Source organism: Buteo buteo, chromosome 4 (genome assembly GCF_964188355.1).
Source record: "Buteo buteo chromosome 4, bButBut1.hap1.1, whole genome shotgun sequence".
Lineage (NCBI taxonomy): Eukaryota > Metazoa > Chordata > Aves > Accipitriformes > Accipitridae > Buteo > Buteo buteo.
In genome coordinates, this window is record NC_134174.1 from 42,910,145 (window position 1) to 42,935,593 (window position 25,449).

At 36.4% G+C, this 25,449-nt stretch overlaps 1 protein-coding gene across 28 annotated transcripts in view; it reads left to right on the top strand.

The window, feature by feature from the left end:
• KCNMA1 (potassium calcium-activated channel subfamily M alpha 1) overlaps positions 1-25,449 on the top strand; it is a 529,204-nt gene that overhangs the window by 423,289 nt on the left and 80,466 nt on the right. Inside the window, exon 20 of one of the 28 annotated variants that reach the window (XM_075025665.1) lies at positions 1,010-1,159. The exons of 24 other annotated variants lie outside the window; for them this stretch is intronic. In XM_075025665.1, coding sequence (XP_074881766.1) covers positions 1,010-1,159 — 150 coding nt within the window. 3 more of the 28 variants (XM_075025694.1, XM_075025683.1, XM_075025685.1) reach the window with 3 other exon arrangements.

Below are 25,449 nucleotides of genomic sequence, written 5' to 3' on the forward strand. Positions count from 1 at the left end.
GGGTCCAAGCTAACAAAACCTGAAGAATTAAATCAAGCTAGATCTAATTGTGGAAGTTTCTGAGTTAAGAACGAGCTAACAGTGAAGTTCTGCTCTCATTCATACCATGCAGAAATCCAGTAATTTCAATAGTTTTCTGCAAAGAACTTCTGTCTATCTTGCTGAACATGATTCTGTAAAAGAAGAAACTAAGGAATAATATTCCATCATATAACTATTGAAATAAATTATTATTGAAATAAATGATCAGTTTTACTGGAGGAAGTGATTGTCTGGAAGAAATTAAATATTAGTGCCTCTTACATATATCCTTTTAGAAGATTCCATAGCTGTAATGCTAATATTTGGCTTAGTTAAGTTCTTAGGTTTGCTGTTTAAATTGTTTGGAAAATTTTGCATGAAGAAATCATTGAGTTTTGGAGTTGAGATCAGGCTTTGCATCTGTATTTTCATAAATTATAGAAATTGGCATTTTATCTATATATACTTTGAAAGGACTTTTTTCAGGAACTATCAGAACCACATTTTGGCCAAAGATGTGTTTGACCCATGCATATTTGTAATACTGATATCAAAAGGATTTAGGGATCCTTTTCTCAATAGGTATCTGAATATTTATGTGCATTCCATGGTATTCTCCCATGAAAAAGATTATTCAGTTCAAAAATACTGATTCGGTAAATTGAAAGATCTCAGATGTATTTGATCGTATCTATTTTACCATTACTTTTAAAAAGGAAAAAACTCTTTTATTTATAGATCCAGTCATAGTGTTATCACTGCACTGGTGTAGAGGATGGAAGAAAGCCTAAACTGGACATTCTCTGCCTTTAAAGCGTGCCTGAAATTGATGAATTCTTGAAGATGATTTTAAAACGAAAAATTATGTCACTAGAGTTTTTAAAGAAACTCCTCTCCCTCTCAAAAAACAGGACTGTGGAACAAGGTAGTATAGTTGAGAGAAAGCAGCTGAAACACTGACAAAAAATGGTATTTATCCTCCCTGTAGCCACAAGGAGAGCAAAGCACATGGAAAGCATGCCTGATGTGGAAGGAATGTATGCATTGCCTAACATATTGGAAAAAAATTGTTCAAGAACAGTTTATCCATGTGAGAATGTGACCTTTGAACTGCTGCCAAAGCCAATGAGGCTGCTGAGTAAGTTCTGGTAGAGCCAGTTACAGATGCCTCAGGGTGCCTGTAACTCTCAAACCCAATCTTTTTTCCAAATTATCCAACAGATAAAGAGAATTATGTTACCTGTTTAATTTTATCTGATTCTATCAAAAAAGACCTATTTTATTCGTATTTTCTCCTCTACTACTCCTTCACATAGTGTATGCTTTTTACACGTGCTGATTAAAAAAAAAAAAAAATTCCCAAAGTTCTGTCATTTTAATGTGACATCTGTGCCTTTCATTGAAATGTGTTAGAAGATAGGAATCAGGAATTCACAGTATAAAGGGCAAGAGCCCTTTATTATACATTAATGAGAATCAGTGTAACCTCCTCAGTACTAGGAAACCGGGGAGAAAACAGAGTATCCTGTGATCCAGCCTGTGATCCAGCAGCAGGGCCATCGAGAGGTGAGAGTGACAACTTCTGTGTGTAGCACTAGGAAATGTTGCAAGTGGCATGGTCACACATATCAGTCCAATAAATGAAAGGGTGTTGGACAGATGAAGAAACAAAATGATGGAGTTAGTGAGGCAGAAGAAAGAGACAGCTGTCAGAGCTGCTGCACTGAGCACTGAACACTAAGGTGGGAATCCTCCGAGACAGGTGAAAAAGAAAAAAAATGGTCAGTGAGAGTAAAATCTTAAATTTCCCTTTCATTGTCTCCCCTCTACCTCTCCTTCCATCTGTCCTCTCCCCTCTCCTTTCCTACATACACAGACATATGGTCATAGATACGATGATAGCTGGCAGCTCTCAGTACAGCTGAGAACAGCTTCCACTTAGGAGCACGCTCTCAACTGTTAGGAATAGTACAATTACTTTGCTTTTAAAGTTCTGTCAATCAGCAAAAAATTTAAATTTCAACAGTAATTAGTGATTTTTGATCTCTCAAATTTTGATGACAATCTTAAGATCCTATTTATGGGACCTGATTTTTTTTTTTTTTTAAAGGTAAGTCTTTAGTGCAGACTGTTATTCACATCAAATGTCTTAGCTTTAGCTTTCGAATCACTAATCACTTTTGAAAAATCTTAACTATGTTATCCACCTGTAAGCTACACAAATCATTGGTCTTAAAAATGCAGTCTAACCAAAACAAAGCATAAATTAAGAAAACTCTTTCCCTATTGAATTAAGAAACTGTCAACAGCTAATATGTTAATTTGATTTTCAAAGACACTGCAAATAGTCACAAATGTGTATATGTCGTCCTATATGATAAATACATATTTTAATTAGTGAGTAACATGGCAATTAGAGGCAGCTGAATGCGGAAAAGGTGTAAGATGAAATGAAAGGTTGTATGTAACAATATTGACACATTCAGATGAATTAAATGTGAAAGAATATCTTTACATGGAAAACTTAATTATGGTGGCATTAATTAATGCAGCTCCCTGTGACTCTTGAAAACCGCATTCTTTAATAATGCATCTGAGGTTGCACATCAATTTAGATACTGTCTGAACATTAGCTTGTGGTGTTGTTGGGGTCTAAATGTGAGTCTGACCTACATAGCCATTTGTCCAAACCTGTTAGGCCTAATATTAATAATTCAGGGCAGATCATTACGTTTCCACAAGGCCAGGGATAATTAAAGTAACCTCGCTTTCCTTTTGCAGTTTCTTTGCCATCCCTTTCTGCTTACCCATCCCACTCCCCGAATAACATGAATGCTGATGTCACATTGTCCAGAGAAATGCTTGTGTGGAAATCTTATTCACAGATTGTTAATATTTTTTTAATGTTTTCAATCTCTTTCCTATTCCATTTAACTGTAGTTTTTACAGCAAGGGGCCAAATACATGTATATATTTATATAAAATGCAGCCATGTTGGGATGAAATCTCTAAACTGGATGACCTACTCCTCCTGTTTCTTTCATTTTGTGCAACAGCTATGGTCTAATTCTCTATATATTTTTTCCAGTGACAGTGCTTGCTGTGAACGGTGGGGATTGAACCCCAGAGGGGACATATCATGTGTACATTGATGTGTTTGAAGGAATTTCTTGTAATCTATGACAATTGACAAACTTTTGATTTATTTTTCCTCTTGCTGCCTTGGAACACGGCCCCTACTATATTTTAACTGCACACTGATAGTGATCTATTGTGAGTAAAAATGGGTTCCCTGTAGCCCAGAGTGCGGTCCAACCTGTCTTTCTCTAGCAGAGAGTATTTTTGTTCAGTATTTTGGTTCTTTTCTTTATTTATGTTGCATGTAGCAGTGACGTCATACCCACAAGTTTCTCATCGTTTACACCCATGGAGATTAGGGTGATGTTGAAGAAAATACAGCAGTTTTCCCCTCTTCCAGCTTTTTGCCCCTTTTTTTCCACATCCTTGTTTTTTTTATCCCTATTTGAAAAAGACATCTTGGCAACAGTATTTCCTTTAAACGATTCGAGAGATATCTCATGAAATTTTAGGGATATTGGTTAGGCTGGGGTAATTCCCACTATAGCACTGTTTGCCTGGTTAAGTGCCATTCATTGTCAGACCCATCTTCAATTTTTTTTTTTTTACTTGGTATTTTCCATTGCATAGCTGACACAAAGAGCAACACAGCAGTCTTCTACTGTCCTTATCTAACTCCTTTCTCCCCGTTGGAAAAAAAAAAAAAAAAAAAAAGGAGATGGGGGAAAGCCAGACAATGAATTAAATGTGTGGCTAACTTGTAATGTATAAACCTACAGGTATCTTCAACAAAAAAAAAGCTACAGTGATTATTTTCCCCAGCTTGCTTGTTTTGAAATTAATTACATGAGTAAAGCCATGCTGACTTTTCAGGACCTAAGCTGTAGTTTTACCTTATATATAGGATATGAACTTTATAGACCACTTCATGTCAATCTAAGTCTTATCACTTTAAAGTGTACAGAATCTATGAAGTCTCTTGTCAGCCCTTTTTAGAGTGTACAGTCGTGATAATTTAAATAAACACAGCATTTGGGACATGGAAAGAATTTGCTGCTTAGAAATAAAAGCACTGCAAAGAAATGTACTGCTTATAGGGCAGTGTTGGGATTATATGGGCTTGTTCTTTCAAACAGCAAGAGGGATCAAATATTTCATAGCTGCAGTGAGGCTTTACTGTGCCATATTGAGGCTGCTAACCATACCGTATAACTGCAGCTATTCTAAATAAGTGAGGGTATAAGACTTTCTCAACATTTTACCAGATATTCTGAATTTATTGACACTTCAGGTTTTAATCATGATTGAGATAGTGTTTTCCCTCTCAGCTGTACACACCATGGGATCTTGCAAAGAATCAAGGAAGAGTTGACACTCCTGGACTTGCATGATAAAGTGCTAGTCACCTTGGAATTGTGATGACAGTCATTAGGATCATCATTATTTACTATTTATCTTATTGTGGTGCATAAAGGCTTGAGATCCTGTTGCAGTAGAAAGCATTCAAACAGAGAATAGAAATTTCTCCAAAGATCTCTTTTCAGCCAATAGAATGACACAGAAGAAAGATAGGGCAGCACAGAAAAGCAGATTGTGAAACAGGTCAGCATGATAAGAATCAATACTTAATAATAAACCAGAAAGAAACTAATTTCTAGGGATAAAATGATGAATCCTATTGACTTTGAAGCAAAATACTGGAAGTGATTTGGATTCCTTTGAAGCAATGTATTTATTTAAAATATGTTTCTATGTTGAGGATTTTCTGGACCAGAGAAATTAGTTTAAATAGTAATAAATAAACAAATAAAACAGCTCTTCATGCTAAGAGAGTATTAAAAAAGAAAAGGTCATGTAGCTTTGACATGTTTTTTCCATTTCCCCAATAGCTTCAGTTTGTTCAGAAATGCAGTTAGCTTTGAGAGTACACTGGCTGAGAGTCTTCTTTAAGGTAATGAAGGAAAGGTCATGATCTGATTTGAAAATTAAAATGAATTGGTCTATAAATGTGCCATTACTTCAAAACCCATGAGTCATTCTTATAGCTACTAAAATAGGGCAAAATTTCCACTCAGGTAACCTGCTGTTTCTACACTTTTGGCAAAGAACAGCACCGCATGAATTATAGGAAACAACTAACCAATTGCCTTTGAAAAAATTGCAAGATAGTGAGCAAGCTGACTTGGTGGTCTTGAAGTTGTTCTTTTAAAAATTAAATAAGGGAGAGATAGCTTTGCCTGTTGTGTCAAGAGAAAATAAATTCTCACCAACAGTTTAAGATATGCTGCTGTATTTTTCAGAAAACTGAAATTGTGCTGGGGGAAGTCCTTTCAATATTTCGGTCTCATGATGCTAACCGGCATTGCTAAAAGGCGATCAAATCAGTCTGGTCGTCCTTTAATGTTGCTGTTGTTTTACTCATACTGTGGATCATGAGAACTTGATGAATTGAAATGACACTGTATGCATTTCAATTCTTAAGTGTAGTGGGACTTTTTTTGCCATTTGCTGGTCAAGAAACCTCCCGTTCATTACCTTCCTAACCAGCTGTTATCTCAGGGAGATCCACTAGATGTCCTCGTAGATCTACTCTTTGTTACCGTTGAGGTCACAAGGAAAACTTGCTATAGGGATGGGTGGAACACGAGGATTGGGTAGACTGTATAGCTTTGGGGGAAAAAAAAAAAAAAAAAAAGTGAAAAAAAAAAAAAAAACAAACAAAACCCAGCAAAGATGAAGGGATACTTTGTTCTGCTTGCTTTAAAAAAAAAAAAAAGGAGCTGTTTCTTGACATCTTAGGTAGAGAATAATCTGCAGTTTCCTTTGCTTATTTTTGCAGCTGGAAATATTTCCCATTACTGTTTGTGAACTCTAAGTAATAACTCAGATCCAGACAATCCAGAAATTTGGACTAGACTTTTTGAGTTTTTGAGATCAGAAAGCAAGGTACTGCTAGAAGCTTAGACATCTAAGGCACATTCCTTCCTTGGTAGAATGGAAGGCTGTTGCCTTCTGAGAAAATTTGCAACAAAAAAAAGTTTTTAAAAGTATTTATTTACTTTATAAGGAATTGACAGAAATTTTGCTTTCCTTTTGCTCTTAACAAATCGGAAAATGACAAGTTCATACATGCTTTGTTTTGTCAGTAAATTACTTAAGTAGTCTGATTTCCGTGTCCATGATAACTTCCCCTGATATTTTTACTAATATATTTTACAAATGCTGTGAGATTGTCATCATACTAAGTAGAAGGATCTGCTCTTCCTTTTTGTCCATTTATTATTCAATTGAAAATCAGGGAGTAATTTCCTTTATGTCCCAACTTACATTTTCACTAGTTGCAAATAACAGTTCTGTTCAACATCCATAACATTTCTATGAATAGAAATGAGTTGATTCTTACACAGGTGCTACAGGTGTCAAATGAATTTAACACCCACCCAGAGGCTGTTCTTAAGGTCCCCCTGTCTCTCTGATGATTCCCATTTATTGTTACTGTTCACGGAACTTTTAGAGGAAATGGTATGTGTGTGGCTGAACCATTTAAAACCATTCCTGTCTTGTCTTTGATCTTGTCGCTAGTCATCCCTACTAATAATCCATGTTTTGTTTTATTTAAAAGAAAATAAGTATTGTATTTGGTATGAATGTAACAATGACTGTATAAAAGGAATGAAGAGTAACAGCATGTTTTCTTTCCAAAATGTATTGCTCTGATATGCAGTTGCTTATATACTGGTTGAAACACTTATAGCAAGTCCTTTCTGCTACTTATATTTCCAGGTCCAAGCCTGTTTCCTGCATGTTAATGATGTGAAATATTAAAATGATGCATGATCTCCAGAACACCAGATAATAATAGTTAAAAACAGTCCCTGAAAGGGCATTGCTTTTGAGAAGTGCCATGGAGTCCTTTCCCTATTGAACAGAAGGGCTTAAATTTCCCACTTCATTGGTTTAAGTCTGATGAAAATGGTACAAAAAGTTTTCCTTCCCAACCCTCTTTGCCCTTAAGGATGATTTCATTTAATTTTCATAAATGTGTCCTATCCTATTATTGACTGTTGACAAGATATGGCTACAAGTAAATGAAAACCAGGGACTGTTACTAACCAATGACATAGCAGTTGAGAATTTCTGAGCAGTGTGTTTTGCTACAGCATTTGATTAGAAAAAGTTCTTCAAAACAGCTATAATTACTACAAAATGGGCCTGCCTTTTACCTCACCTACTGTTCGTGTGTCTCACAAATGCCCTTTATTTTTGTTTCATTTCCTTAAAGTGAAAATAATAACATAGGCATAATGGAAAGACTTCCACATTTTTGGTAACATATTTCACTTTTCTTTTTCTGCCCAACTTTTCCACTTTAAAGAATGTGTTGGGAAGATTTAGACAGAGGGAAACCATGGGAAAACAAATGCTGTTTTGAATTTTCTGTGTAGTTTGAATGTGTATGCATCAAAAGCTGCAGTGGAAACCTTCTTACTAAAAGCCAAGCTCTGAGGAATGATGTACCATGCAATGAACAAGCCTGATGCTGCATGATGACTTTCTGAACAGCTGTAAGATAACTCTACTAGGATGCTAAAAGAACATGGCATTAGTCATATGAGCAAAGTTTTAGAGGAATGGAGTCGCTGCTGAAGAGATCACTCATTCATCTCCCTCAATGCCTGTTTTCCACAATCATAATGTTACCCTTGCTTGACAAGTATACTATATGGCAAGTCATCAAGGCCTTAGAACAGGACTTGACCCATTTGAGCAATTTCAATCCCTCTTCCCTGGTGACTGTGGCATTAAGAAATTGGGAAAAAAAAAAAAAAAAAGAGAGAAATTATTTTAAATTTAATGTTATTACCATAATGCAAAAAAGACATCCGAAACTGAAGGTACAGGCCAGAGAAACATTACCTTTTTTCTGCATTTGCTTTTAAGGTTTTGTTTTTGCCTGTCAGTGTTCTGTTTTGTTTTTAGTATAATTGAGTCAGTTCAATCTAAACCATTACCAAAAGTGTTGGTTCAATGCAACATGTGAAACAATCTAAATGGCCTTTGCATTCCTCCAGACTTAAACGTACCTGTGATTCAGGTAACATACAAAATTGCACCATGGTACTTACACGTGCATTTATAAAATAGGATGCTGTATGTTTCTAGAAATATATAACGAGGCCTTTCAGATGACTGAAGGATAGAAATGTTCTAATCTAACCTGGCACTCCTTTTGGAATTAGCCTCTAATTCTACATTCAGTTATTTGGTTCTCCATCTATGTTTGAATCCATAGCAGAAAACATGCCAATGATTGGTTCAGCATGTTTCAGGGGACCAATGCTCTGTGTGCTTTTGGTGATGCCTTATTTGTGAACTGATTTTACTGTCAAGCATATTTACCATTATTAGTTGTGTCTCTTATATGGGCAAATTTTGGTATTCTGTCAAGAGTTAATTTGAATTCCTGAAGATATAATGTAAATGAAGTAAATTTTTTCAGAAAATTTTATTAACATCTTGTAACTCTTTAGTAATGTGTAATTTATTGCAATAAAGGAGTTCCCTGGCACAGTTTAATACAGAGAAATTATTAGCATATGTTTAAGAACAAATGTATTTATATATATGTATATATATGTATGTATGTGTATAATGTATACGTGTGAGTGTGTGTATGTAAGAATATACGTGTATGTGTGTTTTTGTGTGTGTATACATACATATATATATATAGATATATAAAAGCCTTTGATTTTTACAGGAAGTAGGATAGGCCAAAAATATCTAATGGATTAGCAACTTCAGATTTTTCTTTTCATTTTAGCCCAGTAGTATTAATTGTGCCAAGGGAAAAATATATTCTTAGGATTCTCTGCTTTTACTATGTTCTTTTTTGATCCAAACACTTGACTGTAAACAGTAATTCTTCCCCATGTCTGCGGTCACCCTCTAAGACTGAACAGAAATAAAAAGCAATTTATCTTTTGCCCTACTTTTAATGTACAGCCAAAGTGTTATCAATAATCTGATTGCATTCTTTTTTCCTGGGTCAAGACTGTTAACATAAACTAAGGCCTGTATTAAATCCCTTAAATTACCTTCCAGCTGCCTTGTTATATATATAACCTTGCCATTAACCTGCTGCTCTTCCTCTCCTCCCATCCAACACATGGTTATAGCCAAGATGTCCATCTACAAGAGAATGAAACTGGCATGTTGTTTTGATTGCGGACGCTCTGAGCGTGACTGCTCTTGCATGTCAGGCAGTGTACATAGTAACATGGACACCCTTGAGAGAGCCTTCCCACTTTCTTCTGTCTCTGTTAATGATTGCTCCACCAGTTTACGTGCCTGTAAGTTTTAACACCAACACATGCTGTTCCATGTCTGTGGTGTCTGTGGTATCATCCCCGTCTTGTGTCGTACATTGTAGTTCTGTGAGTTTTACTGGGCTGATGCTTTTTTAAAAAGTCAAACCCAAATTTTAATACAGCTCTGTATTTATATTTCTGTTTTACTTTATTTTTAATATGAAAAATTAATTCATTATTTTGCTTTGTGTGCTCTTTATGAAGCATGCTTTTGCAATAGAATGCAGGACCTTACTAGTGCAGTTTGGTGACATATTTTATTTAATTTATTTAATATAAATTGTCATTAATTAAACAAGAAGTGCTTCAATGGAGGAACAGGCCTGTGTCTAAATCTATGACTGATGCTAAGCGGACAGCTTTAATAGTGCTGGCACTAGAGCAGCATACAATAGGCAGTGAATAAATATACAGGATACAACTTAGTAGCTGAACCGTAGTAGCTAGAATTCTGTTCTATACTGCTACCGTTATCTTTACTTTTGTCTGTAACCCTTCATTCTCAATAACGCAGGACCTTCCATCTAATACTGAATCCGCAGAAATCTTAGTAAAAATGGTTGTACTTTTTGTAGTGCCTTTTTAGAAGGGCTAGCCTGATGCAAAATTCCTGATGCAAACTTTTTGAAATTAGCTTTAGAATCTGTCCCATAGGACAGTACCATTCTGGAATATGCTCCAAAAGCTCTTTTGAAAGATCAGAGTTGAGAGGGAGAAGACAGAGAACTTGGGACAATTCTGCGTAACCATGAGTTCTTTGGGCAAACAGAAGGGATTCCAAAGCTTGCTTTATGAGTGTGATGTCAATAATTGAAGAAGATTGTTAAATAAAATGATGACTTCCCCCCCCCCCCCCCCACTTTTTAATCCTCTTTAGACATTCATAACAGGCAAAACTATGTCTCGGGACAGGAACGGTTTTACTTTCCCTACTATAAAATTATTCAGATACATCTCTAAGGAGTATTAGGAGTTTTGATCAGAAAGCATGTCCGCTTTACATTACAAGCCATCACGGATAAAGATGCCTTCTACTACTAAGAGTATAATGTAGTTAGTAGATTATGCATCTGGTTGCCTTTTGATACCATATGTGTATTGCAGTATAAAGTTCAAGTGTTGAATGACTTCGCTTTAACAGTTTTGACATTTGAACTATTTTTCCAGACACAAATGTGGAGCATATAACAATACTATGATTTTATTAGCATTTTTGTCTGAAGACTGTGTCAATTAAAGTGATTCTAATAGAATTTCTTGGAGATTTTACCAGAAATCTTCTCTCTGTATATGTGCATAAGCACTCTGAATGTCCTTTTTATCTACTTGTTTGTAACTCATGCATGACCTCAGGGGAGATGGTTCCCAGTTTTAAGTCCAATTCTAAGTTACAGGAGTTTTTATCCATTAAAGAGACCTTTATCAGAGTAAAACATAGCAAAACATATTTTGTTAAGAAAAGTGAACAAGAAACCTTCCTAGATTGAGAATTACTGCAGGCAGTGTTACTTACATAGCCTAACAGCCTCAGTAACACAGTGCTTGGTATAGTTTGCATTAATACAGACTAGTACAGAGTGTATGTGGTTGGGTCCTGGCACTGGTGTTAACAGCAACCAGACCAGGCTAAATGAATATGTGCCCTACAAATGGGTGAAATTTCTGCCATTAGCACTGTTTGGCAAGAAAGAAAAACCATAATTTGTAGGTCTACCATAGCTTTCAAGTTCACTTAAGACTCTACAGAGGCAGATAAAGTAAACATTTTTGATTGTGTTGCCTGCTGAGCCAAAAACATCCACAATAATGATATTATTTCCACCAAAAAACAACACTTTTGGGAAACACATTAGATCTATGTTACATTTTGAAGGATGAGTGATATTGACAGCTTTGAGGATTTTTAGCATCCTATCTTTCAAGGGCTTTTTCCTCTCTTCATCACTCCATCAAATCAAAAGAGAGCTCACTCTTCCCCTTGTGAGACTAGTCACCTTTGACTGTTAATAATAAGTACAAAAATCAATACCAATTCACACTCTCTGCAAAGCAGCATAAGCCTTTCTTTTCCAATTAAAATATATATATATATACACATGCAATGTTTCACTGGCAGGGCTTCAATAGAAATCAGTGTGTTTTCTTTGCAGTGCACAGGGGTCGTATAATGCCCATCTTGACAGAGCTAGTTAACTCAAAGAATGGTGGTGAGAGTCAGCTTTTCATTAAATATGAGCAGATGTGAAATGTAGAGTGTTTGACAATTAGAAATGGCAGCAGCAGGGCCCCAGAATCAAAGTGAGGTCAGATTGGTGGATCAGATTACCTCTCTTACATTCTTTAGTTGTTCTGAAAATCATTTTGAATTAGTGTCAGTGGAGCCACGATGGGTTTTGCCCTTTGTCTTTTATGCTAGGACTGTATTGTTTCCCCAGACACTCATTAAAGGTCATTATACTATTACAGGGCTTGCTTTGGTCGTGGTGCCCCAGTTGGGTTGGTTTGCTTCTACAATTGCTTAATGCATTTCTTTCTTGCCTGTTTTTTTTTTTAAAAAAAAACTTTTGGTTATAAAAACAGGCTTTTTCTTCAAGGTAAATAAAGTCACAGACCATTGTATGAAACTTCTTGGAACAATGAGTAGCTTCTGTAAGAATTAGTGCTGTTTGTAAGAATCTGATGTCAAGTAGAAGATATCAATTTACATATTCAGTGATGTACACAGGATTTAGTGTACTAATTGTATAATATGTAAAGAAAGTAACACTTGCAGTGTATTTTCCACTGTGGATGAGTTTCTCTGTTATTATATTGTTGCCTGTACTTCCAGCAAATGAAAATCATATTTTGATTAAATATAATTACATTAAAATAGCTTTTGAGTTTATAGGCAGTTGTCTGGAAAAAAAAATGGATATGATATTTCTAAAAGTAAGGAAATAGAATTTTAAAAGTTTTTCTGTCTACATTTTTTCAGGTTTAGCTGCTTTTGGTAGATTGCTATATGAACAGCAGTCAAATGGTCCAAGCATTTTTTGCACTGGAGACTCAAGTGAATTAGCATGAAGAGAGGCACTTAGTCACTGAAAAACCTGGGGTGGTTTATACAATGAAATTATGTTACTAATAAGTGTGATGTTTCTGCTTAGGTCTGTGCCAAATCTTGGGGAGTGCCGTTCAAATGATTAATTGATACAGACGGAATCTTAACCTGAACCACTTAATTTCTGTGTTTCTGTATCACCATATGGCTGTGCTTCTCAGGAACATCAAAAGTGCACGTTCCAAAAGGAAACCTTTTCTAAACTTGTTGCTGTGCCCACTGCCTTGGGAATCTAAATTTCCAAGGACATTCTTGATACTAGGCCCCGGCATATCTAATTCAGCTTGTGAGAAAACATGCTTTGGCATGCTCTGATAGTTCTGAGAAGCTTTATGTGAAGACTTTGACTTTGGTGAATATCAGAGATGTCCGGAGACAAAAGGCAAGACTAATTATTGCTATATTTTGAATTCAGAGTTCAGCCCAAACTCATAGCCATATTATGTGGAAAGAAAGACCATGCTAAGACAAGCTGGAGAAAGCTTAACTTTTGAAAGTAGCCAAAGCATATACATACCTGTGTGCCAAGCCCAGTTTAGAACCACATATTCCATCTGATCTTCTAGTGGCATTGTGTGGTTTATGCTGAACAGACAAGTTAGCTGCTGAGTCTTTCTCAAAGGACCTAAAATCACATTCTGCAAGATTAGGTGAACATTTTGGGTAGCTTGTGTAAGGATGCCTGTTGAACCAAGGTTGGTACACTGTGCTGAAGCTATGCCTGGCAATGTGGTTTAACAAGTTAAGTCAAGGAAAACTAGCTTCTTCATTGACCTGTGCTCCTTAGGGCAGTGTAGACTCTGCCTGTATGTCTTTACAACTTAAAAAAACAAATTCTATAATGGGAGTTGAAATGACATGTCACTTACTGATTTAGCCACAGAGAAGAATGCATAACACACACACACTGGTCAGTGTATCTAAAACTCATCAGTTGTATAACTGTGCTTGGGCTTTTCTAAATGACTTGACTATTAAGTCCTGGATTCCTAAATTACTGGCTGCAAAGACAGCATAGTCTCTATTTCTCCCAGAATGCAAGAGCTGTGTCCTCTGCTTTCTACAGAACAAAACTAACCTACTACTTCTCTAGTCCTGCTGAAGTAGCCAGGACAACAAGAAATACTCGCTTTTATGGATGAGCTAAGGTGCAGGAAGGGCCTGTATGTGCCTTGTCAAAGGACAGCTTTCAGTGCTAGAATTTTATTTTCACCCTTCAGCAACAATGGTTTCCCTTTTATAGGGTGCATATACCACCTTGTGGTGGCTAGAGACTTTGAGATTCTCAAATGAGCTATAAATATGATCCCGTTTACGTTATATTTATAATACTCTGAATAGGAAAAGGTGAGGTACTATCACTGCTCTCTCCCACTACACACCTTTTCTGAGCTGTGAGAATTCTGTTGTGGCCACAGGAGGGATGGACACTCATTTGCTCTGAAATTCTTACTTTTACATAAACTGCATGAACACCTTTTCTTTAATACAACCCACTGATCTCTCTATGGTCACACTGTCTCATCTTTGTCCTGCACAAAAAGCCAATAGCACACCTTTAATGTTTTGAGGAAGAAGAAATTGAAGGAGTAAATAAGCAATGAGGTCTGCTTGGGAAGGACAGACAGATGTTGCCCCTTAGGGATGACATCATCAGGTCATAAGCAAGTGATTATAATCAGATCGTTATGATTTTTACAGCTCACTTCTATGGGGTGATCCCACCTCTGTATACTGGAGAATGATATAGCATTATGTTCTGTAGCCTGTTTTTTTGTTGTGGTTTTTTTGTGGTTTTTTTTTTGTAAAAAAGATCAATGGAAATGGGACATTAAAATGAGACATAGTGCCAAATAAATTCCTGTTAATTCAAAGCCACAGAGAATATAAATAATAAGCCTGTGAAACATGCTGTGGGTGATACACTGATTTATGTAAAACTAGTTCCAAATATTGTTCTTCTTTTAAGGTGACAGATTTTTACTTCAGTTATATCAATTCCCATGTATTCAGGGTGGTGTTCCTGAGAATTGGCATGGCTATGATGTTTCTTCTAAATACCTTTATAAGACTGCATGTGTCCCCTTTCAAAATACTGAAAATAATGTAAAAATGGACACCTGTGTATATTTTAGTGTTCAGTTTTGCCGACAAAATACTAGGTAACTCAATTAAGATACAAGTCCAATACAGCTGGAAAAAAAGTCAGGCATATACATCTTAAAGTAGTCTATGTTGCTACTGGGTAATGAAGAAAAAACCCCTTACCTTCCTTAGCCACCTTCTCAGAATGAACTACAGTCAAGAAAGCTGCTGTTACCAAAACAGGCCAATGGGGTTTTGAAGCACATAAAACCAGACAATGGAACAATTGCAAAAGAAAATACCAGTGTGGGAGATTCCTGTGCTCTTCTATAGAGGTTCTTCTGGTGTAGCCATTGACATGAAGTCAAATGGTTGCTGTATTTGCAGCCAGCTCTATAGCCTGTGGTACTGGCAAATCGGAAGCCAGACACCATGAGATCTGCTTTTCTGAGAATGAAAATCTCCTAATTACCCTTCCACTTCCAAGCTTAGTTTATATTTGCAATTCAGCCTAACCTACTTTCTTTCCATCTTCTTCTCCCTGTGGCAGTTGTACAAAGATGCATGCAGGTGTTTCCACTAAAGAAGATAGGATGAATTGACAATATATGCAATCACAGTCTTAACTAGCATTCAAGAACTGCTTACTGGAACAGTGATTCCACTGAACCAACCCTTTGATTCTATCTTTTTCTCACTCTTGATGTGCAGAGCTTCAGGTGATCTTCTTGATGCAACTGTATGTTTTTCTGTGTTACTAACATAGAGATAGAAGCAGTGATCAGAATAGGCTGGTATATGCCCTCCTGAGATTCCAAGTATCTATTCCATCCTTTTTTTTCATGTGTATGAATGCACTGGGACTTTTGTATTTCCTTTTCAAACACTGAATGGACGACGTTAATTAGAGGGCGGGGGTAACATGAAACAATAGGTATTTTACAACAGGTGGCTTCAAGTCAAGACTTTAAACTGAAAGAGGGTAGATTTAGATTAGATACAAGGAGGAAGTTCTTCACTGTGAGGTAGTGAGGCACTGGAATAGGTTGCCCAGAGAAGTTGTGGATGCTCCATCCCTGGAAGTGTTCAAGGCCAGGTTGGATGGGGTTTTGGTCAACCTGGTCTAGTGGAAGGTGTCCCTGCCCATGGCAGGGGGGTTGGAACTAGATGATTTTTAAGGCCCATTCCAACCTAGACCATTCTATGATTCTATGATAAGTATGTGGTTTGACTCTAAGACTCAAAAAAGGAATCCCCTTCATTGTTCTATATTTTGATAGAACTTGAGTGCTGCTAAATTATTTAGCTTTCTTTTGGGTATAATATGAGCATGTAGATGAATACTGAGATGTAGAAATGCAAGACTAGAAAAAAACCAAAACAACCCTCCAAACCAAGCTGTTCCTTTCCAGATGCTAGAATGGTAAAAGTGAGACAATCTGACTTGTTAGTCATGACCAGAAAATAAAAATAATGAAGCACATGCCTTTTCAGATGAGTTTTGTGATGTAGCATATACCACTAGTCTGATGAGAGGGATCTCTGCCCAATTTGTGATGTCTGTAACAAGGAGATGAACTCTCACATCACAATGGAATGAAGGCAGTGCTAAGTTTAGCAACAAAGCTTTTGAAGAATTGGGAAGGTGGGGGAGGGAGAGATCAAGAAGTCCGCATTTAATTCCTTTAGGCCTTTACATTGAGTAGTGATTCTTGCCAGGGTCACAGGGAAGAGACTAGCAAGTGGCTTGCTTTGATGGTGACAAGCTAGAAAAGATGCTGTCTGCATCCTGTGGAGCGAATTTAGCAGAGGGTCTTATGCAAGGTGACATGGAAATTATGTCTGCATTTTTAGTTCCTGAGTGTGGCTGGTTGTCATGAAACTCACCATGACAGTTTCTTACCACCAGGCAGCAGATTCTTCCTGTTACCTCCTTGGTGTGGGACAGATGCTAGCCAGTTAGGTCTCCTTCTCTACTGTTTCCAAGCTATTTCAAGCGACAGATGCCAGAGCTGGCTCGGTTTCAGCTTGAGCATTTCTGTCATAGCCCTGCCTTGAGCCCAAATTCTGACCTTTACTATATGAAATAAAGTATTTATGAACAAACAGTGGCTTGATCCAGAGCAGGCTTAGAGCAAATGTCAAGTGTCAAGTCAGTCTCCTGCCTCCTTATACCACCTGCATTAGGAACCTGGATTAGACCCTAGACTACAGCACTGACTGCCTTAGGCTTTATGGGTCTGGAGAGACATAACTTATTAACAAAGAGTTATTAAATTTTTATCAGTTTTATAACACGATGTAAATGCCTTCTATGAATCTACATTGTATTCATTATCATTTAAAACGTTAATTAAGTCAAAGTTGCATTTAATTCAGTTCTAAATGTGCCTTTGGGAGGAAGCTTTTAAAAACAGCTGCAGGATCGAGAAGCTCATTGATGCTGGGAAGTTGTTAGTACCACTTTTCAGGATAGGTCCCCCAAGTTGATTGCCATTTTGAGTCTTAGCTAATTTATGTTGATGTTATTGGGCAAGGTCTCAAATTAATATTGAACCAGTAACAGCAGAAAGCTATCAGCTCATGCTAATCACAGATACACTTTGATGCATAATCTGTGTTCTTTTCAAATTGCTTCCAAACTAAAATGAACAGTTGATTTATAAAGCCTGTACTTCTCATACTCCTGTATTATAAATTTTTTTTCATTTTATATCCTTATCAGTTGGCTTCTTTTATAATTCAGGGAAAAATATGTTCACTCATTTGGAATATTGTCCTTCAGATTCATAGAAAAAGAAGTCCTCTGGCCTAGGTCATCTACATTTCTAGTGATCTGAAGTTATTGTAATATATAGAAGGAGGTGCTTATTGAAATATATAACAGACCGCAATGTAGTATCAACATATAAAGTGGAATACAGTTTATTATAAAAAAAACCCTAGAATAAAAGCCCTCCAAACCAAGTTAAAATGCACTTGGCTTGCATTATGTATGGGAGTTTTATTGCTTTTGATGCATTTTGATGTAAAAACAGGAGAAAGAAGGAAAAAAATCAAGCACAGTGTTTCCACCATCTGATTATTCCATTGAGACCCCTAGCATATTTTATATATGCATACCTTTAATCAGGTAAGTAGTCACATTAGCTATAGTGTGACCACTAATGTACATACTATGTGATTCATACTTCTATAACTGGAGCCAGAAGCAACCAACCTAATGCTTACCAAAGCTAGGAGAGTCCATTGAATTAGAACCAGAGATCTTCAGATTTTATCAAGTTCAGTGTAGGTCCAGCAGAGTGGTCCAGCCCTCAGCCTGGGAGCCAGAAGCAACTTGCAAGACAATTTTTCTGGTTTGTCGTATTTTCTACTGAGTACCTAGAACATTTCCAGGTATTTGTATATACCAGGATACATAACCTTGTGATTTTTTTATGTGCTACATGAAAAGAGGAGGTTGTTGTTACATAAGTCCATATGTGGTCATTGAAGTGCCACAGAGCAAGCACCCATCCTGTATCGTTGCTTTGATTGAGGTTATAGTAGACAGGAGGGAGTTGAACAGATGAGGAAAAGTTTTAATTTATTCTTAAGAAATCATAGAACTATTTATTTTAGTATGTAACTTCTTAAATATGTTGATAATTTACTTTAAAATAGGTTAAAGTTCAGTTGTCATACTTTTATCATTTGAGACTATTCACCAGCTTTTGTTAACATTCCTTTTTATAATACAGTGATGCAGCTTTCCTTGTGATATTTTACGTATTACTGAATGCTGTAATGCTGTGATTCACTTATTATCAATGACTTTAGGAAACATAGTGTGTGCTACCTCACGCACACATGCTTCACTGATCACGTCTTGTTAGCACAGTACAATTATTGTGAAAAGGAAGGGTGGAAAAAGCATTATTACTGTGTAAGATGTGGCCAGTGTCATCTGGTTAAAAATTCATGTGGATGTTTTAGTGTGACTTGAAATTCTACGTAGGCAAATGTGAAACAAAAATGGCGCAAGGCAAAGGTCCCAATCTCAACTGTGCCCCTGACTTACTACATGAATATAGTTCTTTATCCACCCAAAGACTGAGAATACTGTATTCTCAATATATTATATTACATTTTGTGCTAAGAAGTGCTTTGAGATCCTTACATTGTGAAGTACTGAATACAAGCCTGGGTATCCTTTTGACATAGTGATTCCCCTGCAGAGGCCAATTTTCGTGTCTTCTGATCTTTGCTGAAGGAGGTCGCAGGTAGATGGCAAGGAGGAGAGAAAAGAAGGAATGGGGAAATTACTAGAACTGCCTTGCTGCTGTCTAATTTAGGGAGGTTTAGAAAGGGGATACTATCTAAGGGCATGAATAGCTTCTGTTTATCTGCATCAGCAGAGAAGAATCTCTTTTTAGATTTCTGGAAAAAAAAATTTTAAATCTTCTGCAGTTTTTATCTGCTTCTGAACTTTAATTGGAATGCAGACCTTGTTTACTGTGAAGAACTGCTGAAGGAAATCCAAAAAATCATTATAGTGTCTTTGATCTTTGTCATGCAATTTCCTTTGTTCGTTCTTGCATAAAAGATTTTGCTTGCACTAAACATGTTGCTTTCTCCATTCCCATGTTCCTGACATTATCTTCACTCTCTAACTCAGTGGTGTTACGTGTTGTCTGACACGGCATGTCTGACAATATGGAGAGAGATTTTACATCACCATAGCTATGCTATGGAGGAAGACTGGCAACAAGAAATGGAGGTTCCGTTCTTGAGCAAACGCTTGCCAGAATGGACTAGCAGGTGTGCTATCTAGCAATGTAGATGGTTTACTCTACAACTAGCCCCTCTTCTATAGTACTTACATGATTCCATATGGGACATATTGCTTGGACTTCTAGTAAAAATGCAAGTTGTGACATATGGACAATAACTCAGAAGTCAAGATAAACATTTGCCTAGCTTATAAAGTTTCATCAGCTAATAGAACTAAGATTCTTCTAGCAAAGAATAAAAACAATTACAGGTTTTGAGCCTAATGTAGAGATGATGCTTATTCCTGTTCCATGAGCAACGTGAGGTAAAATCCACAGCTGCAAACTGATAGTGTGTTTCATTAACAGGCATTTGTCCAGTGATTTTTTTAGTCATTTTATCACTATTAGAATTATTCCTGATCTACCAAAACATGCAAGGACTGTCAGGTTCTCTGTGATCAGTCAGTCACAAGATGGGTGGCAGCAAAGAAGTGATACAGTATTTATTCAGAATTGCAGGGTGTGAAAATGAATATAATTCACGTGATGAAGCAGCAGAAGGGTGAAAAGAAGTGAGATGCACCGCTGAACAGAACATGATGTACTTTTCTGGCTTCCACTACATAGTGTCCTTTACAACATATGGGAAACATTTCCCAAATTTTCAGATGATGTGCTAATATTTCGCACTAATAATGGAATTGGACTTATAGCCATGCTTGCATCTTGTCTTGTTTTTGACATGAAATACTGCTTTTTTACTTGGTTCTGAACAAAGCCAGCAAACTTTCCAATGTCAGGGCAAGCGACAAAATAGCAAAATATATTTTACTAACTCTTGGATGCTAAGAACTGGTTTTGATTTTCCACAGAAAAAATATTTATCCTACTGTGTGAGGTTATGCATTTTCAGAGTGCTATTCAAATTAAATTTTAATTGTTGACAAATGATATTTTTTGTAAATTGAGACATGAAAATGTAATTTTTGTTTCTGCTGAAAATTAAATCAGTTTTCATTTGGCAAAGATCTAAATTTTTCCATAGTTCTTAAATGCTGGATTTTTTTGCACCAAGAGCTTGTGTTCCATAGAAGATTTGTCCAAGAAAAAAATGACTGTGTGTGTGTATGTATATAAAAAGCATTTCATTGTGTATATTTTGATTGTTTCTATTCAAGAGTCTCACTGCCCTGGGTGACAAGGTATACCTTATTGATTTCTTCATTCAGACAAAGGAGAAAATACGAGAGAACAGTAGAGTTGGGACAGATGTCAGTCTCAGCACAGATTCTGTGGTGACAATTGTAATGCAAGGATCTGCAGAGACTAGAATCAGTAATGTAATCCTAACTATTTGATGGGATCCTTCCATAAAAGAAGGCCAATTTATAGGCATCTTACACTTTGAAGAGTTATATGACTCAGCAAAAGCCTTTGATTATGTTTGAAAGAGAAGTAAATGAACACAAAATTTGCAGTAACAAGGAAGACTCAAGCCAAGGATCTGTGATCATGTAGTCTAGATTTGTCTGATATTACATCAGTCTGAAATTCTGTAAGAGCAGGAACTGGCATTCTTTTAACCCATTGGTACCAGATCCTTCTGTGTGTTGATTTATGTAATATGAATTCTGTGCCGTATCTGTGCACTTCAATATGCCATTACTGTATAATTCTGCTATCTTGGAACTCCCTACACTTATATTTGCCTCTTTTCAAGCATGGGATTATTTTACTTTTTGTTTCAGATCTCCCCTGTGATCACTACCACATGTTTTTTTTATTATAGCATGGTCTATGGAATTATTTTTTTTCTTTCCTTTCTGAATAATTCCTGAAAATACTATCTCCTACTTGAATGAAAGTGCATACTCTGGTTTTGGATTCAGGATTTCTAGTATTATCATGTCTAGTGGCTGATCAAGCTTTAATGGTCTTTTTGATTGGCTGATTGAATCTTTGAATGCTGCAGCTCATTCATCCATCCACAGCTCTACTGGTATTTCTCCTGCTAAATAGACAGCTAAGCTCTTGTTTTGCATCTAAAATTGTAGCTTGAGGGAATACAATAATTTTATCTTTAGGCTCATATATTCAGCCTCAATATTCAAGCCCCACATATTCCTCAAGAAATATCCTGAAGTTGTCCCTTGGGTCCCACAGATTTCCTCAGCAGTATCTTTGAGTTCTGCCCATGAGGAATATAAAATAAGTCAAAATATGCATTTGTTTTTAATCTGCCTTTAGCATATGAGTCTTTTGTCTGCCCTCTTCTTTCTCCTCAAGCAGGACAAAATAAAATCCTCAGAGGTAGAGCTCCAAGCAATTTGCTTTTGGAAGATGACTTTCTTGACAGCTGTCAGCGTCCCCTGAGCACAGGATTTCTGGATGCTTTAAGTATCTGACTCTCAAAACATCTGGCAGGAACACTATTTCCAAATATATTGACATCCTGTGGCATTTGTGGTTGTTATAGTTACTTTCAGGGTAGTAACTGACCTGTAAATCTTATGAAATCTTATATATCAATTTTCTCTTTGTCGGAGAGTTCCTCCTCCTCTAGGATATTGTGAACTTCATTGTGAAATTGGTGTGATAATTATAACAGAAATGCTGGCAGTTCAGTGGTTTCCTGCAGAATTTTCTTTTTTTTTTTTCTTTTATCAGTCGTCTTTCCTCCTTATCATGCTACCTGCTTTGAAAATGAACATCATTTGTGTTTAATTTTATACTCACAGAGTATAAGTGATTTCCCTGGTATAACACTGAGCACACCAAGCATTCTGCAGGCCATAGCTAAGCAACCCGAGCGGCTAATCTAACACTTTGACTATCCTCTCAAAAATTCTCCATTGCCTTCTTTCGTCTCCTCTTTTTTCAGTGCATGGTGTAGTAACAGTGAGGGTGCTTCTGTTAGGCTGCCTTTGCTTTCTCTGGTAATGTCCATATTCTCATCAGGGCTTGGTTAATGAAACGAGAAGTACGTAGCACAATGCATTTACCTTTGATGAAGTTTTCTTTCTAAAGCTGTTCCTTGTCATGGGTTGTGGTCTCTATGCGTGATCTGCCTGATCCTTGTCTTGAACTAAGCAAGCTTGACACTTCTGTGTAGCGTTAGTAACAAAGTGAAAAATAAAAGGACAAAACATACTTAATTTTTATTTTTTTTTAAAGCTGGCTATCAATTTAGTTTGGTAGATTCAGTATTATTTGCTTGCTTTCTCAGTTGTTAGTCTGTATACTTTTATACTGTTATAGTTTGTCTTATGTGAAGTGAGAGATGGCATGTATTTCCCTCTTACAATAATTCTGAATAGTTCAACCCTAACTTCTGCATGTATTTCAGTGTTACCGGTGCAGTATTTCTGAGTATTAGGGAAATAAACAGAGGGAATTTGTAACAGTAATTTTTTTTATTTTGTGCCAAGGTACGTTGATCCTATTTAGGTTTTATTTGAAAAATATGATCCTTGCTAAATACATCTATCCTTTTGAGTATGCTTTCTGTTAGAGATCAAAACACTGTTGTAAGTAACATTATTATTAATTATCACCACTGGATTTCTTAGCTTATGCTTTATTTTCCGCCCTTATGAAATTGCCAGCCCTTGCTTCCCCATAGCAATAGATTTCATCCAAACTACTGTATGCTTTGACAGAGATGTAAGCATTAATTCTTTTCGGGTTCTTTTGCAGATACAGTCAGAGGTAGACATTGCATTTCCATTTCTTTTTTTTTTTTAATTATTATTATTGTTGTGTTATTTTACTTTCTTTGTGTTGCCATTCTTTACCTAGAAATTACGTGCTATACTTCCCTAATTTTCCACACCAATGAATTATATTCCATTTCCATTTTTGCTATGGCCATTTTTGCTATTATTTTATAGATTTAATCTCATTTATTTATATCTTGGTTGTTTTTTATATTAGTATATTTACCAGGTGATACTGGTTTTTTGGATACATTTGTTCAGAGAAAAACAGAGTTTTACAAGAATGGAGTACATTGTAGAACTCACTAAAGTAGGGAGCACTTAGAAAAAAAAATATACACTGATTTCTTAGTATCATGAAGTGCATTTAACTGTATATCTGTAAGTGATAAAACCAGCATATGTAACAATAGGCTTTTTAATACAACAGGTTAAATCTGATTAATTTGGATGTTTACCCTGTGACTTACACTACTTTGCATAAGAGAATTGGTTTGTCAACAATTAACATTCCTCGATTTTATGAAAGCCATACCTCAGGTAATAGAGTATTGTTAAACTGCAACTAATGCGCTAAAAATCTGTCTTCTGGCAATATCATTTCTATGTATAAGAGCAGCTGGGAAATACTGTTCTATACTTAGGCATAGTTTTGAAGACAGAAAAACAGTGCTGGGGCTTGAAACTCCCTGTAACCAGCAGGTGGTGGTGCTGGCTTAGAAATAAGTAGTGACTGAAAGGCCTCCAACTTCTTTATGTATTGATTTTGTGAGGAAACAATTTTATAAAAAAAAAAAATAAAAATTCTAATATTCCAGGTGGCTCATTTTAATTGTATAGAAGTGTTTCTGAATATGTACATACAGTGTAAGCACTTGTATATAAAACCAGTGTATATGTAAGCATGCACAGCATTTTTTACTTAGTTTACATATGAAAATTATATTATGACCTCACAGGTAATAGTCATGTGAAGACCTCCATCCCAGAGAAATATTACAGCTGAACCTGAAAGAGTATTGGGGATCACTGAGCCCGATCCTATTAACATTTACTAAATGGAAGTTTTTCCACTGATGTGGATGAAAGCTAGATAAGACTGAAGATAAGAAAGCTAGAGTTGAATGTCAAGATTTCAATTCTTATTGTTCAGACACACAGACACTTCTACACCCTTTTGTACAAGGGTAAACAACAGCCAAAAGGGAAAAGAAATTTAATGCCACCGAAGTTTAAAAAGTAAAAAAAAAAAAAAATCCAATTTCTTGGTGGCATATTAACCACCTAGTAAAAAAGAAAACCTGAGCAATGTCCTCTAAATTGTGTGTTTCAGAGGTAAGACAACTTGCTGGGAAGCAGAAGAATTTAAAAAAAAAAAAAAGTCTTAGAAGTTAAGAATACAGTCCCCTAGATTTATAATAAGTTTATGAAAATCTATTCTTTACTCAACACTGCTGTACTGGCAGGTAAATGGGCACAGGGACCTAGTATGTCTTCTTCAGGAAATGTGTTAACGAAAACACCTTCATCACAAATTTATTTTTAAACTTGTCTTGAGCAGGGTAGAGAAAAGGTTATTTCAGTTTAAAATTTCAGGATATGCAGGTTGGAATTACACTGGAAATATGTATTTTTAAGATGTTGAGATAAACTAGCACTTTGAACTGGAAAACAAAGTAATAATTCTAATTAGATTTCTGCAGGCTGAAATCTACCCTTCCCAATGTTCTCGGGAAGGAAACAGTTGCAGCAAGACCTAGCTGAAATTTGTGGAGTCCTGCTCCAAAGAAGTTGGCATATCCCTTTCCTATGCACTGAAATACTCTCTTTTCCTGAGGAACACAATCTATGCAGTAAATACAAGATTTCTAATCCCAAGGAGCAGAGCAATGACCAAGGACTCCTGTGCTTACTTTTTCACTTAGTTACTTCTAGGCGTTGTGTATTTTCCCACTGAATGTGATGGAGCTAAGGGAGTGTAAACAGCAAAGTGTTCATAGGCACAATGGTGAGTGTCCTTTCAGTTTGGGGCTGGGGGGGGGGTGTTGGTTAAGTTTGTTTTAATAGGAGCCTATTTTTTGTCCACATAGAGAACTTCACTGGTTTTAGCAGTGACTGATCAGATTGTGAGTGTATTCAATCACAAAGGGGAAAATTCCTTTACTTTGTAAAAACAGGACAGATTCTTCCTACAGTTTGGCGGAACTACATAAATACAGTCTACCCTCGCCAGTGCTGCAACTTCTCCCTCTGTATCCCTTACAGTTGGTGTAAAAATCCTCTCTGAAGCAATAGGACAAAGGACAATACACTTTGGA